The sequence below is a fragment of the Corvus hawaiiensis genome, chromosome Z (assembly GCF_020740725.1).
Source record: "Corvus hawaiiensis isolate bCorHaw1 chromosome Z, bCorHaw1.pri.cur, whole genome shotgun sequence".
Taxonomy (NCBI): domain Eukaryota; kingdom Metazoa; phylum Chordata; class Aves; order Passeriformes; family Corvidae; genus Corvus; species Corvus hawaiiensis.
Genome location: NC_063255.1, coordinates 38,670,945 through 38,689,416, shown reverse-complemented (window position 1 = coordinate 38,689,416; position 18,472 = coordinate 38,670,945). Strand labels below are relative to the sequence as shown.

At 40.9% G+C, this 18,472-nt stretch overlaps 1 protein-coding gene across 14 annotated transcripts in view; it reads left to right on the top strand.

Annotated features, from left to right (window-relative positions):
- LOC125320202 (aminopeptidase O (putative)) overlaps nt 1-18,472 on the top strand; it is a 228,594-nt gene that overhangs the window by 166,380 nt on the left and 43,742 nt on the right. For all 14 annotated transcript variants that reach the window (XR_007201046.1, XR_007201048.1, XR_007201045.1 and 11 more), the window contains one exon: nt 17,375-17,461. Coding sequence is in view for 8 of the 14 variants with exons in the window: in XM_048292283.1 (XP_048148240.1) it covers nt 17,375-17,461 (87 nt within the window). In the remaining 6 variants the exon portion in view is untranslated. The remainder of the gene's footprint in view (nt 1-17,374; nt 17,462-18,472) is intronic.

The following is an 18,472-nucleotide window of genomic DNA, read 5'->3' as shown; positions in this document are numbered from 1 at the left end:
TAGCCCCCGAGGAAAACACTGCTTTATATGATATTGTAAAGGGTAGCATCCCTGCTCCAGAGTGCCTTGTATCTTTGTGAGGCAAACCAGTAAATCTTTATTACCACATGCAGAGATGACTGTTTTAAGTCCCATGGTTTTCTCAGGCTGGGAGAGTTCTGACAATTAGGGCAGCAGAAGTAGTGGCTGAAAGCACCCCTGCAACAAGCCTTTGCTTCAAGTACGTAGAATTCAGGAGGGGAGGCAAGAAAGTGCAATCAGTTACGAAAATAAAGGGTGTGTAGATATATATGTGTGTGTGTATATATATATATGTATATAAAACAAGGGTTAATTATGAAGTAGCATACAACCAAGCTACTTTGCAATGAGGGAATATGGTGAATTTAACATTTGGCTCCTGTTTATTTAAAAACTACCTTACAGAAGGTTGCAGAAGTCAGTGTGCCTGACTTACTTGTGTTGTAGTTGGAACTTTGTGGCAATTATTAGAATTGAAGGAGAGAGCAAAATCTGTCTTATTGCTCTTATGCTGAAGTTGCTGTGTGGATGCTTGGAAGGACTTGGAAATCCAAACCTTAACATAAAGATCAATAGAACAGATGTCTACCTTTTCCTCAGGAAAAAAAAAAGAGGGTAACATTTCAATTGCTGCTGTTTACTGCAACTTTTTACTTCTTGTTGATACAGTTTTCCAAATGCCAGATTTGTTTTTAATTAGTACTTGAACCAACATTTCTATTTGTAGGTGTTAGAATATGTTTTAATCACATCTGAATGCCAGTGAAATGTCAGTGGTTCTATTATGGGAAGAGGAATTAATAGAGAGATAGATCAAAGCAATAGCTGTGTTGTTGTTGTTGTTTCATGCTGGTGGATTTAAGCACCAGACCACAAGCTTCAGTTTCTCAGGTTTTTCCTTTTCTTCCTTTTCACGTGTTTTTTTTCCTTGCAGTGTTATGTAAAAGTACACAAATGATCTGTCAGAATTTTTTCTTGAAGAAGCTCCACAAACCCACAAAATTATGAAATTAACATATGAAATTAACATAATCTCCATTTTATTTTACAAGGTGAAACCAAAGTCTTAGGAGACAACTCACTTAGAAGTACAACTAAGCTAACATTACCATTTTACCAGTCATCAGACCCCCGACACCTACAGTCCTTTAAAGGGAACTGGCTCCCATGGCCTCACATACCTGAGGAAAGGACTATTTGTTCCTCATTGACATGTATGTGCACAGAGGATTTTTTGTTATCATGACCCAGGGACAAAGAACTGCAGTCTGAGCCTGTTCTTGTCTAGATTTAATTTGTGAAGACACAAATCACTTACAGTGAGCCTGTTGTGTTACTGCAGTTGAAATGTTCTCAGTAGCTAAACATCAGAAATGGATCATTAAAAATAAAAGCATAAAAAACTTGCAGGCAGGCCAATAAAAAGAAGAAAACTCTCAGTGTCAGAGGGTTTATTCCAGGATTTTTGGAAGTGAGGTTGTCAGCTGTGTTCCATCCAGCCGCAGAAAGTTAAGAAATAAACTTGTTTTCTTATTTTTGAAAAGTAGCGTTTAAAGTCACATTAATCTTCCAGTAGGGATTAGCAATGATAAGGCTGATAGTGTGAGAGGTTACACAAAGGAGTGTGGTTTTTTGTATTTTAACAAAGTTTGGTCTTAAAATATGTACATAAAATTTTTTCTGCACACTTGGTAGTCAGAATGTTGTTACTGGGGGTTCATCTGTCCTGCACATGTACAGCATGGAAAGTCCTGGTTCATATTTCTTAAAGCTGTTCTGTCTATATCACTGAAACATCTTTATTTTGACTTTAAAATTGACCATGGTTATTGTAATAAAGCATTGCACACCTGGTGGCATCTGCCCTTGCCCACAGCAAAGTGCAGGTCTGTCCCCGGCCAGTGAAGCTGCCAACAGCACTGTTTGGTACTCCTGACCACTTGTTACCACATGCATGTCCAGACTTTACAACCTAAGGGCGCATCTTGTTTCAGAAAGGAGAGGAGGGTTTGCAGCAGATTATTTGCCTTGTTTCGATTCCTTTGTATCAGTCAGGAGAGGAGAGAGGTGAGAGTCAACCTTGGCCTGGCATGTGGAGGTTGATCTCTCTTCAACGGGTCTCCTCAGCAACTCAGTGTAGTTCCTGTCATCTTTCAAATTAGGTCTCAGTGCAGATATGTAGGCTCAGTGTCTGTCTCACTTCTAAGACAGACACTGATTTGAATGCTTCTTTTAACAGACAAAAAATAAATCGTAAGTTAAGTAACATATTTTTGATTCATAATGCATAACTCGAGCCACAAGAGCAGAACTGCTGATTGCTTAGTCACATTTCAGACTGGTCTGCCCCTAGTCTTGGATGCCAGGAGAGGCTTGTGGGGCATCTGTCAAATGGCAGAATTTGTGACTCCTTTCTGCTTTTTGCAGTACGCTTCTGTAACAAATAATTATTTCATTTTTCATTTACTCTTCAAACCTTGGAACATCTGAGAAGACACAAAACTACAGGTTTGTTTTCAAAAGATTAAATTCATTTATCTGAGCTATTTGAACTGAGCATATCAAAGAGATCTTTGTTTTGAAAGCAAGGAAGGTTTCAAAGTTTAAAGCCATTTTTCCATTCTTCTCTCTGTGCCTTGAGCCCATTGTGGCTCAGACAACTGGTGTCAGACAAGTGGGAGGCAATTACAAGGAAGAATGATTGTGTCCTCAGTTTTCTCTTCCTGTTCCCCCTATCTTGTTGTGCTTCTTCCCACTACATAACAAAATAACTCATGCACAGGCTACATCTCCATGACATACCACATCCTGCATCCAAGAGAAGCCTCATAGAAGCTGACTGCATTTTGAACATGACAAAGTCCAGCTGGAAGTTCATCTGGCTGAGGAGAAACGGGATATGTTATAAAGCAGCAGCTACAGTTGCTGTCAGACAGCACAGTAGGATAATAAAATTTAAAGTGGGTCCGGAGTTGTTTTTGTTTTGTTTCTTTCCAAAGTGGCTGTTGTATGCAGCTGTTTCATTTATTCAGTATCTAGCTTCTGGCAGAATGTGGAGAGTTGGTCTACATGGAAAGTCTTGGGTGGCTAGTATTTTTTGAAATCTGTCTAACCTCGATGACCTCTCTTCTGATATGACAATGCAGTCTTATCTCATTTGAATATGCTATCGAGAACTTTCATATAAATAAAATGGAGTCAGTCAGTTACAAAAGACAACACTCTGAGGTCTGAGTTAACACTCAGTGAATCTCTTAGCTAGAAGAGCCGTCTCATTATTCCCATTATTTCTGTTCTTCATTTGGTCAGAGAAAGGCCCATAACTTGTGGGCACACAAGGTCACAGGATAGCCGAGTAGCCTGCAGAATAGTGAAAAACATGTCAGGGAGAGATCACATAGCCATAGGAGAAGAAGAGTGGGTGTGACACTTTCAGTCCTGTTTAAGACTTGACGATATTTCTGCAAGTGTGTTTTACTTGTCACTGAATTATCTAAGAAGTGGTGATAAAAAATACAGAATGTGGACGAGGCAGCAATGTTTATGGTGTCGTTCCCCAGATTTTTCACTGTAAAGTTAGCTTTCCTTTCTTTCCTACTGTAGGTATCACTTTTATCTTGCCTGCACAGCATATGGAAAGTTGCTTTGTTGGTTTTCCTTGTCTCAGCAAGTTGACTGAAATGCTCTTCACTTACATAATGCTTTCCCTGTGTTTGGGATCATAATGTGGTATATTTTGGGGAGAGAAGAGCAACTAGAACTCTTTCTGCAGCAAATGTGAGTAAAATGAGTTAAGATCATAATATCATCAGTCATGTGGGTGGCATAAAGCTATTCTCACACAAATACTTCATTGTGCAGGAGTCTGCCTGTGAGACCAAGGCTATAAAGTGGTGGCATCTTATTTCACTGACAGAAATGCAGTCACGCTAATACAAACCATTTAAGGTGCTTGGCATCCTAGAAGTGGTGAGAATTGAGTTAGGACAAAATAACTTTGATTCATTGATCATTCCTAGCCTGTGAAAAGCTGGCAGACGTGGAAGTACAAATGAATTCTTGTCAATTCCCATCTGATGTTGACTGTGTTGAGCTGAGCACATTCTCGGGCTGCATAATACAGCTGTCCTACTGATTGTGGATGGGCATTGTTTGAAGGCACACTTATGGAACAGAGCTCTGTAGACTACACTGTAACACTGGGTGGGAAAAGTGAACTGCTTGGGAAAGGTCAGTTCACATTTGCAGAAGGCACTTTGTGAGGTTTCCTTTAAGCACAGCCACTGGGCCAGTCCTCCCTTGGGGCAGGGACTCAGAAGCAGTCTCCAGTTTTTGAATACAATTAGCAATGTGTTGCAAATACCTCTGCTGGGTTGCCAGTCCTTCCTGACTGCGCTGTGTAGCAACAGGTGGGCGTGTTTCAGATAATGGCATTGCAACCACAGAGGGAGAACCATGGTTCTTTTCCTTAACTGATGTCATTGTTGCTATGAAACACCAATTCAGTAGACAAAAAAGGTGACAGCTTGAGCTGATGACCATATTACAGGGCACTGCCTTCTAGTGAATTTGGGGTTTTTTTTCTGCAGAAGTAAAAATAGTTTCTGTACTTATTTCATATTTAAATATACAGTTTATTACTCAGTTTCAGTTCAAGTCTGGAGGAGATGCCTTATTTTGCATAAGACAGTACATGTTGCAGGACTTACAAATCTGCTGTGAAAATTTACCAGGAGTGCAAAATAAATTTCACCCGCCTTTCCCTTTCTGAATGTTTTATTTAAGCATTATTGTGCCATTAGAAATAGGTATGGTTATGTTGAATGAGTTTTTATTTGCAATTGAATTGCAACTAGCACATCAGGAGGAGCCTGATACAATGAATCTAGAAAAGAACAATAAGGAACCTAGAAAAGGCTCTGTAGATGAGTCAGCCTGCATGGTAGGTTTGTTTCTGGAATAAATCATATTTGAGGTTTGTACACCCAACCATTACTGAGGCAGTACCTTCATTAACTGGAAAAGAACAAAGAAATGTGTGTTTCCACAAAGTGAAATCTCTTTTCTATTATCAGTCTGTTGCTTTTCACACACAGCCTCACAGAAATACTATTTTTTTCCCTGCTCTACTTCTCCTGCTTCCTTATGCAAATCCTAGCAAGGAGTATATGTCTGTCATAGAAAGCCTTTCCTGTTTTCACTAGAAAAAGGGCTAATTTCAGGGTATATTGTAGATTAGCCTCATTGCTGATAAATATGTTGACTGAAGCTGCAGCCACTTGCAGCTGTGATCTTGATCGTCCTCTGTGATCTTGAAAAATACTGAGTCTTCACTCTGTTTCATGTTCTTGTTCATCTTGCATCTAAATGCAATTTGCAGGCTCTTTGGCACAGATGATATTAGTATTGATATTGGTTAAAATAGCTTTTCAAAAGTGTGCATTTGCAAGAGTTGTATCTTCTTCCCCATGAAAGGAGCTTAGAAAAGGATAGCATCTAGAAATGTGGTACTTCCTTCCTAAAGATGAAGTCCAAAATTCAGTGCGAAGTTAAGAAAACTGGAACAAAATGAGGGAAAAGCGCTTCCAGTGATAGCCTTGGGAGTTGTCCCATGAGACTCACTCTGGCTCATGTGCCTATTGTGACTGAGTGAACGTGTTGGGATGAATTTGTAAGACTGGCTGAAGGATAATCTCAAGTAGCTATAATTTGGGTTTGTTTTCTTTCTACATGTGAAGTAGGGGGGCTTTTCCAGCCACTTGAGAAGAACAGAAAATCCCTCCATCAGCATTAGCTGAAGGGGATGATCAGAGCATGAGATTTATGGAGCACTGGAAATAGCTTTGCACCAGTCAGCACTCCTGGTCCCACACCCCTCCAGGAGCCAACAGCAACACATTTGTTCAAGTGATCACAGTGGCTGCTGGGTGGCATGAACAGGAGTTTTTGTTCCCTGACTGCTGCCATTACTGGTGCTGTTCACTTACTGCCCCTTATTTTTCTAACTGGTTTTGGACATAATTTCCTCTCTGTCTGGCAGCCCCTCAACTTAATGACACCTGGAAAGCAGGGGAGCTGACGGTAAGAGGGAACCAAGTATGCAGTTGGGTTGGTTTGGCATTTTTTTCTGCTTATCCGAAGAATCCGTGGAGGAAGAGATTGGAGATCATTCTGTGTCCTATTGTCCAGCAAGGAGAATGAAATGGTGGAGTCCTCCAGGCTTCTGAACTCAATCCCAAAGGTTTTCTGAATTGAATGCAATTGCTTTATATAAAATTTTATATAGTATTTCTGTGTAGGGCAGTACAAACCCAGCACTGTAATACAAACCACCTGGCTTTGTCATGAAATTTAAAAGGTTAGTCTGTTTGCATATAAATGATAGCACTGGCATAGTGGCCACAATGTCAAGGAGGGGGTAGTTTTTAAAATACAAACAAAATTCCCTAGCTATCAGCAATAGGGATATTTCTCTGAGGTTTGGTTTTTTTGGGAGGTTTTTTCGTTGGTTTGTTTGGGTTTTTAATTCTGAAAAACAATCTGAAAATATTTTTTATTTAAAATAAACCTACTTTGAGACTTCATCCAAATAGCTCATCTAATACTTCTCATTCCTGTTTAAAGGCTGGCTGCAGATGCAGTGTATGCCTGAATAGGACCATAGATTTGGAAGAAACCTACTATGCCCTGTGAGGTCTAACCAGTTTGAGAAGCAGGACAATTCAAAGCTGCAGGTTCTGACGTCATTACCTTAGCCACACAGATATGATTCCACCACTGAGTTACTGACTTAATAACATGTGGGTAAAGTCTGCTGTCCTACTTTGAACTCTTGTGCCACTTGGAGTTGCAGTGTCCTGAAGAGGAATTTTGTTGTGTCCCACATGGTGTAAGCATTGTCCTGAGCAACAACTGTCACTGTATTCCAGCAGCAGGGAATAAAAGAGGTGGAGAAGATGACTAAAAAATGTCAGACGTAGAGCAAAATCTAAGTGTTCTCATTGCAGGAATGAGCATATTTCTTCTGAGTTTATAAAATCATTGTATTTTTCACTTACGAATTTTTGCTGGGCATTGAAGAAGGGAGAGTGAGTATGACAGTGATGCAAAAGGTCTTTTGTCTTTGGAGTCAAAATCTTGTATTTAATTATTTTGAAAGTTGGAAGCCAGGTTTTAAACAATGTGAAATTAGAAGGATGTGAGCATGGGCTGAGTAGGCTGGCTGTGACCTAAGCTATGGAAAAAACGGGCAGCCGCATTGTTCATTGCTTGGAATTTGAGTCTTATTTTCATATTGAGTTCCAGATTCTGTCTATGACAGTAATCTTGCCTGGAAATAACAAATGTTTTGACCACAGTCACTGTGGGAGACCAAAGATAAAAGGATTTTTTGCCTCTAGTTACAAGAGGGATAAGATAGAAGTAGAGGCATGGAGAGAGGGGCGTAAACAAAGGGGATAGCTTACTGTTGCCTTGATACTTACAGCAGCCTTTCCTTTTGCTGAACAGGAGATACAGTTTAATAATAATTGGTAACAGACAGTTGGTATGCTTGATTTTAGACTTCAGAGTTGAATTTCTGCATCAGATGTATAAGTTTATGTGCTTTTCGCGACTATAACGTTTGGGTTTATAAGCCCAGCAGGCTTTTATGTGCATATATAAATAATTTGTGTTGAAACACATATGCAGACACTGTATGGGTAAAAATTATAAGCAGACTCTATCTGGAGACAGCCAGAAGAGACAGTGGTAATGGGAAGTATTTGAATCACTTGCTATGGTGAGATAAAAAAAATTTCTGCTGATTCCAGAGATACTGTTGGCATTAGACAAGGGATAACAGCTTCAAACTGAAAGAGGGTAGGTACAGATTAGCTATTAGGTAGAAATTCTTTCCTGTGTGGGTGGTGAGACACTGGCACAGGTCACCCAGAGAAGCTGTAGATGCCCCATCTCTGGCCATGTTCAAGGCCAGGTTGGATGAAGCTCTGAGCAACCTGGTCTATTGGAAAATCTCACTGCCAATGGTGGGAGGGTTGGAACTAGTTGATCTTTAAGGTGTCTTCCAACCCAACCCATTCTATGTTCTATCATAATCTAGCCATTCTTGTAGATAGGTGTTTCAGTAGGGTGTCAGACGGAATGTGGATGGGGCTGTATATGAGATGGCAGACAGTTGTGTTGTTGCATTTTGGTGAAAGTGTCCATTTGAATGTATAGATATGCCGAAGCCAGGCTTACCTTTTGAAGGCATGAGGCTTGTTCCTGCAGTACCTCTCTGATATTGGTTGTACCTAAGGCTGGGACCTGGTCTTCCTTCCCCTCCCTGTAAGGTGCAGGATCTCCTGGCCCCCCAGCACCCTCTCCATACTCTCCATCATACTGTGTCTTCACACATGCAGCCATCCTCACCAGAGCGCCCTTCTGGGGAAGGAAGAAGTGAGAATGGAGAGCAGGCAAGATGGAACAAGCATTGCTTCTGTCACCAGCCAGAAGGCAGCCTTGCTCCTGAGAGCTGGCAGCACCACAGCAAAGCAAAGCTCAGCACACATCTCCAGTGAAAAGGCGGATGGTGACATCTTTTCTGCCATCTTGCTGCAAGCTGTGAATGGTACTGGTGCTCCAGCATTATGAGCAGGTGATACTGAAAATGCAGGGGAAAGGGGAAGTATTTGGTTCCAGTATAAGTAGTGCATCTATGTTTTTAATTAAGGCTTATTTTTTTAAAACCTTTATTTTTCAAATTAAGTGAGTTCACGTGCTTTTTTAAACATTTCCTTACCTTACATGCACTGTGGTATAGGAGCTGCTGTCCCCAGCATGGAGACCATGGCAGCAGAAATGTGCACATGGAGAGAAAAGCCTTCAGGCAACACGGCAGTGTGGTCTCCCAGACAGCGCTGTTGAAGCTGTCACACTGCTTTGGTGCTGGTGGCCTTTTTCTCATCTAACTGTTCTCTAGGTCATTTCCCTATCACTTTGCTGGTCTGCTGTAAAGCTGGAGACCATCCTGTTTTATATCCATCTCCTATTAGACAGGGTAAGGAGGGGCTGGCTGAAGAGCATTGAGTTTACAGAATTAGGTATCCCAACCAAGCCTCTTATTCACAGTGACAGCTTTGACATCAGAAGAGAGGCACAGGCAGTGCCACCTTTGAAAAAGGATTAGACATGGCTTCTTAGTCTCTTGCCTTTTCTCACTTCTTTTAGAATTTTTTTTTCTACCAACACAGCTGTCATTGATCACAGATGGGGCCCACAAAGGGAGAAGAGTGTCTGGTCTGTAACTGGGAGCTCTCTGCTGTGAGCCTGAGGTGGGGGGAAAAAAGGGCATTTGTCTTCTTCGAGCAAGTCCTCAGCATTTGCTTCCTTGCCAAGAGTGAATCCTGTCCTGAAGTGCTATCCTTTGGTTACTATGCCTTTCTGATCACAGAGAGCAACAAGGTTGCCTGCTGCTCTGCTTGGGCTTTCTGAAGCAGCATGTTTTGTGATTCCCAGCTTCTGTTTGCTTGGAAAAGAACCTCCATGCTGGCTGTGGGAAAGGTACATGTTTTATTTGCAGGTGGAAGTGGAGTCATGTTTAGTGCCTGTGGAAGCTGATGGGGTTGCTCTTGAGCAAGGCTGTGGTACTATATAAACTTTTTAACATTGTGTTATGTAGAACTGAGTGAATGCTAAAACAGGAGCATGTGGTTGGAGGGGAGGAGAAAGGACGTGAAGGAAATACATGCCCCTAACTCACATTTATTAATGTGAGAAGGTTCAAGCAGGCACCTGTTGCTGCTTGAGGCTCGCACAGCTGTGGGAGCATGCTGCCTGACCCACAGGCACATTAGCACAGGTACAGGTTCAAATGCTGTCTCACAGTTTGCCATTGACAAAGCAACAGAATTTGCCTTTCAAAAGCGTGATTGTACCACACCTTTCTCTTCTGTTGCCAAGTACAGGCAGTTGCTGCATGAGCTCTACTCACAGCTCTCATCAATGCTGTGGAGTGGAGGAAGGAGAGACGGGGCTTGCACGTCCTTCTCCCCTGTTGCCAGCACCCCTCATGGTGTGCAATTTCTTGATCTCTGCAGAAATACAAATCAGAAGAAGTAAAATTAAGGAAGTAGAATATTGCTACCAATATTACCAAAAATTAAAGTCTGATATTCTGCTAAAATTAGCTTTTAAGTGACCTTTTAATGGCCAGTTCATACTCCAGGTTTTAAATTATTTTAGACCTCTATATAGTCCTCCTCAAAATGACAACTCCAGACAAAGTTTTGATTAGCCAGCCCATTACTGCCTTACTTGAATGACCAAGCTTTTTTTTTGCTGGGGTTTCAGTGGGCTGAGATACTCATGCAGTGCTGCACAGCAGGAAAGGGGGTTGTCCAAGGTGGCAGGAATGGCAGGTACAATCTGCCTATACAACCTGGGCTGCTTATGCAGTCAGTGATGCTGAATGCAGAGCATGGTGGAGCTCCATGAGCTCAGTCTGCCTCAGGTCCAGCTACTGAACAGTGGTTCATTCCAGTACTCAAAATAAAATACAGCTTGAGTAAGGCTAGCAAAAGCCATTCTTTAAATCTGAAGTGTTATCATCATTTTGGCCATAGCTCTGGAAAATTAAGGGTTTTGTACTGAGACAGAGCACTGCACTGTGAGAAACAGCATTAAATGAACCTTGATGCCATGAGGGTGTCAGGAAGAAAGGTTGCCTTAAAGATTGCTGCTGCTGTGGTGCTCTGTCTGGCCCTTGGTTTCTTTGGGCTCTGTAGTACTGTCAGAGCAAGCACTGCAAGACCTGAGAGAAAACTTAGGCTATGAAAAGTACAGTTCTTGGTCTAAAATAAAACTAATTTAAGCTGATAGACAGCTCCTTTACTTGGTCTCCTGACAAACCCTTGGTGAACACATTAATCACAATTACAGAATCCTTGTAAAAATGATGAATCCATTCTGTTTGCGTCCAGTAGGTTTTTGGCTATTGAGTACACTCTACCAGATTGCCAACCAATACTCTGTCAACACAGTTGTAACACAAAAAACTGTTTCATTGCTCCTGATGAGCTGCTTCAGCATCCCTCACTTGGGCAAGTTTCAATGAAATCGAATTCATGTTCTAAAGTATGTATTTACCGTGGCATAAAAGACAGGAGTGCTCATTCAAAATTCAGACTATACAGAATGAAAAGTCACTGGTGTATTAAAGAATAACTATTTCAGCTAAGATAGAGGGGGAAAAAAGTCATTAAATGCACTGTAAAATTAGCAATTCTTAAACTGTGATTCTTCCATGCAAACAACTGTAAAACCTGGTTTTTAGTTAAAATATTGTCCTGCAATACTTGTTCCTTAATTACATAGGCAAATTATCTAATATTTTTTTAGTTAAAATATTGTCCTGCAATACTTGTTCCTTAATTACATAGGCAAATTATCTAATATTTGAATCCAATTTATCTGTAGATAGGAAGAGACTGGTGATAAAGGCTTTCAGATGGAATGGAGCAGCATTCCAGTGCTCTGGAATGCTTCCTTATTGTTAATTAAAATAAATCTGTAGCATAGCTTGGTTATTTGAAAAAAATTCTCTGTATTTTTTTCTCTATGAATTAGAGTGGAGTCTGACCTCTGAGACTCTTTAATTAACATTTAAGAGTCAAGTTGTTCAAATAATTTTTTCAGTAGAGTCTGAAGCTGTGTTTTGTAAAGATCACAGATGCCTCATACCTTTAATAAAGGTTCCATTTTGTTGGACAATAGCTCTTACTCTATTTCAAATGATCCCATTTTCTAAGATCTTTAAGTATGTTGCTTTTGTTCAGTGATTTAGATTTCTTGTCTCATGGCGCCTTTTAAATTGGATCCAGCTATTAGTAAAATGTACTCATTTTCCCTGAAGCTAGTCTCCCATTCTGCAGACCAAAAGCTTAGTAAAGTCTAACTTTTTTCTCCCTTTAATAAAGGCATGTTTTAAATTACTTGTTTTCTTAATCTTATTGGTAGACCTCAGAAGTAAAAAAATTTTTTTTGGTTGTATGCATATGATTGAGAACATGAGCAAGCTATTTGTACCATATAAAGCTTTCTATAAGGATGTTTGTTTTAGGCTTGTCTGAATGTCCAGGGAGAGGATTCTGCTCCTCTGCTCCTCTCTGGTGCGACCCCACCTGGAGCACTGCAGCTCTGGAGTCCCAGCACAGGAGGGACATGGGCCTGTTGGAGCGAGTCGAGAGGAGGCCACAAAGTTGTTAGAGGGATGGAGCAACTCTGAGAGTTGGACTCAATTATGCTTAAGGGTTCCTTTCAACTCAGCTGTGATTCTGTGATTCCTGCGAGGAAAGGCTGAAGAGTTGGATTTGTTCAGCCTGGAGAAGAGAAAGCTGTGGAGTGACCTAATTGCAGCTATCCTGTACCTGAAGGGAGCCTGTAAGAAAGATGGAGAGGCACTATTTGCAAGAGCATGTAGTGACAGGACAAGGGAGAATGGCTTCAAACTGAAAGAGAGTAGCCTTCGATTAGATATTAGGAAAAATTCTTTACTCTGAAAGAAGTGAACCACTGGAACAGGTTGCCCAGAGAAATTGTGGATGCCCCATCTTTGGAAGTTGCCCTATCCAAGACCAAGGTTGGATGGGGCCTTGAGCAACCTGATCTAGTGGAAGGTGTCCCTGCCAAGGCAGGAATGTTGAAACTACATGATCTTTAAAGACCCTTTCAACACATTCTATGATTCTGTGATTGTGTGGGGCAAGGGAGAATAATAAGGATTAGGCAAAAGAATTTATTACCCGGGTCAGGAAAAATTAGTATCTCTTTAATTTAGGACATGTTCAAAATAGCTTAAAAATGTGGGTTTTTTCAGGTATAAAGTCACTGGGAGCTTTTCTTTTGAAAGTCAAGCCATGTATTTGGTACCTTACATGGCTTTAGTCTGTCAGCTTGAAGCAGCATTTCCCAAAAGGTCTTGGCTCAGGTTACTAAAACAAAGGGACTGACTTAGAGCTGGATTATTGTAATGGTTAAGGTTTTTTTCCCCTTAAACAATCTCATGCAGCAGCTTGCATTGTCTGAAAATAGATCAAGCAAAATGTTGATGTCATGGTATCTTCCACTGAGCTGTCAAACTGCAGGTAATTTTTGAGTTGCAAATAATACTGTGCAATACTGTGCATTTTTCTTAAAAATGATATTATGAGACCCCTGGAATTATTTGTGTAAATTGTTGCTCCTGAATTTGGGACTCTGCTATCTGACGGTAGCATCCCTTCACAATGTTCCATGTAGGTACTAGCCAATACTTAGATCTCAATGTTGTTGATACTTAGGAAAATTAAATTTTGTACCTGAGACATTGAGTGTCTGTGTCTTCATACCACTGAACTGTGCCTCAGAAATGCACTACTAATATGAGTAGTGTCTTGCAAAACACACAGTAACAAACTTTGTTTAGCTTAAAAACCTGGTAGTGGAGAGGCCTGCACCATCTCCAAAAGTAGGGTGGGAGGAAAAAACAATTTCCAAGGAATGAGGATCCATCCACAAGGAACCTGAGGTGTTAGTCAGCAGGCCTCCTTCACTCCTCTGCCCCACTTCTCCCTATCCATGGCAGTGCCAGCCATCAGTCCTGGACTTGGGAGGACAGCTCTCAGCCTGGTACTGCAGGCTGAGAAAATAAATTGCATTTCCAACTTCAGCATGTGGGTCCTTGCAGCTGCCAAACCAGTAAGAGTGTGTGTGGGTGGGTGAGCAGTTAAAGGTGTTGCTTCAGATCCAGCAAAGTCCTATGTGCTTTCTGCCAGCAATAACAGGATGGATTGCTGTAAATTACTTTTCAGGTTTAGTTTATATTGTTTATGGTGTAACCAGCCAAAACGGCATATGGTGTGCATCTCTGAACTGTAGAAGAGCACAGAGAAACGTGCAGAGAGAAAACTGTGAGAGGACTAATGAATTCTCATTTTTGCCACTGAGTATTTGCTCCTGGGAGGAAAAGAAAAGCCAAGAAGAGCATACGCAGGATGTGGTATGGTTAGCTCAGTCCTACCACAAGCTGCTTGGTTTACAAAATTTCCTTTTGAGACTGTTTTGTTAAAAGTGCCTGTTCACATGACTCATTCATTAGGCTGTGAAGCTGTGGGGCCCATTTTGCTCTTGCCTCTCTAAGCATTGGATGAGACGCTGGGAACTGATTTTTCTTTTTTCCACCCTACTCTTATGTGACTAAAATTCTTATGTTTGTGGAATCAGCCTAGGGCTATGGAGTATCATAGAAAAATTACTTCTTTATAGTGCATGTGTCTGAGAAACTGTTTTAGCTGCAGTTTGGGCAACACGGCTGTCTACACACCATATGGTACAGGGGGCAGGAATGTAACCAACATATTTCAGTCCACATTGTGCAGGGCCCCCCCTGCCCCTCTTGCACTCAGAGCCAGCCTTGGTTTCTGTGCTCTGCTTTCTGGGGTCTCGTACAAGTCACAGGGAGCCAGCAGGGCTGACTGAGCTGCTGGTTTCACAGGCCCTTCAGCAGCCATTGGTTCTCCTGCAGTTTGTTCTGCCACAGGAACATTTGGGGCTTTTGGAAGACAGGAGGCAAATGTGTAATCTGAGGATAAGAGGCATGCTGCTACTACCCCAGCTGGCAAAGCGCCAGCATTTCAGAGCTGGGAATGTGCTGGGATTTGTACTCACCCTGGGAAAGAAAGGGAAAAAGGCAAAAGAGAGAAAGAAAAGTGTCTGCTGTCTCAGATCTCACTCAACAAATAAATATTTTTCTTTTTAACTATTTGAATAGATGTTGGTTGCCAAGGACAGAAACCCTATGGAGGAAGGAACAGTTAAGGTAACAGGCACAGCTTAGTTCCATGTTTTCCAAAGCCACTGAGATTCAGATGATCAATCAGGCCACGATGCAGTGTCAGTTATACATGACTTTAGTATGTGAGGAAGTAAGACCACGTGAATGCCTTCATAGAGAGAACTTCAGTCCTCTCTGTGCAGCTATGATGGTTGCACCAAGAAAGGTGTTTTGGGGGCAAACTGGCTTCTGCACTTCGTAAGCCATGTCCGTACTTCTTGTCAAGAGTACTCAGAGATGTAAGCTCTGAAGTCTTGCGATTCCCCCTTTAGATCAATAAATACTTCAATAACTGGGGAGGAAATAATAGCTCCACCAGGAGGTATGAAGAGAGCCCCATCCCAGAATACTCTATAATCTGCTGTTGAAATATTCTCACTGAAGGCACAGTTTGAGATCTTGAGCAGCCACAGAAGCTGCACTTGGTTGCTTACCTCCTGGGTAAGTGCTGTAACTGCTGGATCATGGGATGTAGAAGAGCAGTGATCACAGGAGGTGACCACAGTCCCTTTCTCCTCCTTATGTTTCTTCTCATTGCCATGAGAATACATAAGGAATTCTGTTTGGACTTTTGTTTGTTTGTTATATATGGAAGAATGTGCAGGGTAAAGTGTATCTACAGTCTTTTAAATGTGTTTATATTCTGTTTGGTTAACTCACCTGACAGATAGGAGAGGTGTATGGTTAAGTTTTGAGCCTTGGTAGTTTCATACAGGCAAGGAGCTGCTCAGTGCTATGAGAAAACACCCTGTAACAAAGCTGGATTGCCTGGGAAGATTTACTGGAGAAACATTTAGTGTCTCCAGGGAGAAGCAGCAGCTGGGTAGGGTTTTGAAGGTCTACATTATGAATATGGGCATCTACAGCAAAGTGAGTTGAAGCTTGGAAAGCTATTTCTTTCATAAATTTAGCTCTGGTTCCACTAGCAGGAATCCTAATAGCTGCTATTTTGTCAGCAAAAAGAGATAATTGCTGCAAGAGACAGCAATTATCCCTATCATACACAGCACTGTAGCTATTCAGTATCTTGCATGCAGCAAGTGCAAAATCCACTCAGCCCCAAAACCTCGCAGCTTTTTATTTTCGTAAGGTGTGCTCAAACTATTTTATATAAGGGGTCAGCTGGAAAGGGGTATCAAGTACACAGGACCTGTGGGCATTTATCACTTATTAATTATGCTGATAGGATTAACATCTAATCAAATGTAAGTCTGTGAAATTTTTTCCAGGGCTATAAAGTTGACAGGGATTAGGATGAAAATGAAATTATTTTCAAAACCTTATTTCCAAAAGCAACGGTACACTGAAGTATGCCTTTTTCCCCTTCCTCCCTTTCTGTCTTCAATTCGCAATGTTATCACTACATCTGTCATTCAGAAAAAAGGTTCATATTCAGTTACTTGATATAAGCACAATTTGGACTCAGTTACACCAACTATTAAAACTGCTAACATTTCACTCTTACTATGAAAGGTGATTTTCATTAGTTGCCCTGTCTTTTTCTTTCTTTTCAGATAAAAGGCTGAAACAGAAAGATTGGGAGTTATTCCACTTAACTGTTTTCCTTTACTATCAGTGTTGAATTGCTAATGTAATATAAAAGGCTAGGCTGATCACTGCCTGCAATCAGGCAAGCCTTGCTAGAGAGTAAGATGACACTTACGCCACAAGAGTGGCTAAGAACAAAGTCAAAAATGTAAAGACAACAACACAAAGACCTACATGTAATTCATGTTCATACTACATAAATAAAAACATTTTTTCAGTTGTAATTTGCTTGAAAACTTTGTTACAGTGTGTCAATAAGTTTGTGTCAATGTGTATTGGTAGAACAGCATGACAACTTTTTAAATGCAGATGAATTTTAAATGCGTAACAATGGGCTTAAAATCTGTTACTAGCAAAACTGATTCATTTAACTGAAAGTTCCCTGTTTCATGGGTTGATACCTAACTGTTATCCTTTTGGCATGGATTTAATATTGGTACAGAATTGCATTTAAGCCTTTTTACCACTTGTATGATACAATTACAGAGGGGATATTATAATTTACATTTTGTGGATTTTCCAGACCTTTGCAGTGGTAATCTCTGTTCTCCACCACCCCCCACAGCCCCCTTTTAACAACATGAAAGAAATAACCTCTAGCCTAACTTAAAGGGAAGAAAGTCAAGACTGGAAACAGTGGCAGTGAAGATGCTGCAGATGTGTCCCTGGATCTGGGTTAGTTTACTAGCACAGAATCAGGAGTTTGTCTTTGGGCACCCTGGGTTTCCAGAGCCCAGGCTGAGGTGCACAGAGCTCTGGCTCCTCTGTCCAGCTGACTGACTTGCCAGGCTGCTGGGGGAAAAAGCACCAATCTGCCAAAATACAAAACCCCAAAAAAAGACAAAAAAGCCAAACTGGTACGGATATATTATCAACACTCACACAGATAAAATACAGTTTTGGTTTGGTTTGGTTTGGTTTTTTTACCTAATTTTATTTTTCATCCCAAAGGTTCGTCATCGGTGGTGTGAACTTGTCATCAAACACAAATATGAGCCTGGGTATGGAGATGTTGAGAGATTCCTCAGAGAAGATCAGGTAAGTTACGTTTAACTAGCATTTTGAAAACAATCAACTTTTTAACACCCCTAGGCTGAAATTAAAAAAATATTTTTATATATTTTCTTGCTGAAGGTTGTTAAAAACTTGGCTGTGTATTCATTTTTTTCTTCTGTGGCCCCCTAAACATTGTAGTTTAAGGATGCCACCTAGGGTAGGGGTATTCATCCCCACCTAAACACGCTAATCTTCTGTCAAGCATGAAATAGGATAGAATTCCTCCTCTCCTTGCATTTTATGCAAACCAGAGGTAGCAGTGATGCTAGGAAGATGCTTCTCAGCAGGTCCCTTTTGCAGGATGAGGAAGGCAAGTGTGGCTGGGAATATCAGTGCAGGTATGAGGCAAGTGCAAAGCAGTCAGTGCTGTGGTAACCTCGGTTTTGAAGATGACAGCCAGAAGTATTATAGCACAACAGTGTACAGCCAGGGAATGCTAGCCTCTCCATGGGTGGGGACATGCTAAGAGAAGATTGTGAAGGCCTTAAAAGGCTGGACATACATGATTTCCTTACTATGGCCTTTTATTTAGGCCATTGTGAACTTACAGTTCTAATTGAACCTCTGCCTTGTTCTTTTCTATTTCACTTTTATTTATCTTTATTCACTATAGGATGAATTTTAAATATTTAAAACTTATGTAAAAAATAGAAAATGGTGAAGATACGTCAAAATCTAGGGAAGATATTAATGTCTTTACCTTTTATGCTGACAATGAACAAAGCTATTTACAGCCAATGAGGATTCTGTGCTTTCAGGCAACATACCACAATTGAATTGTTGCAGTCTGTCATGCTTTCTTCTAGCTTGGAAGTATACCTCCTATTTATATCTCAGCCAATAAACAGGCCCCAGAGCTCTTGGCAAGCTCTGTATTAAACAAACAGAAAAGACATAAAAGAACATTATTGCATAAGGAGTTATATATATTGTGCATATTTGTATTCTGAGAAAGGATGGAGATAACCACCAGCAGAACTTGGGGGTTCAGAG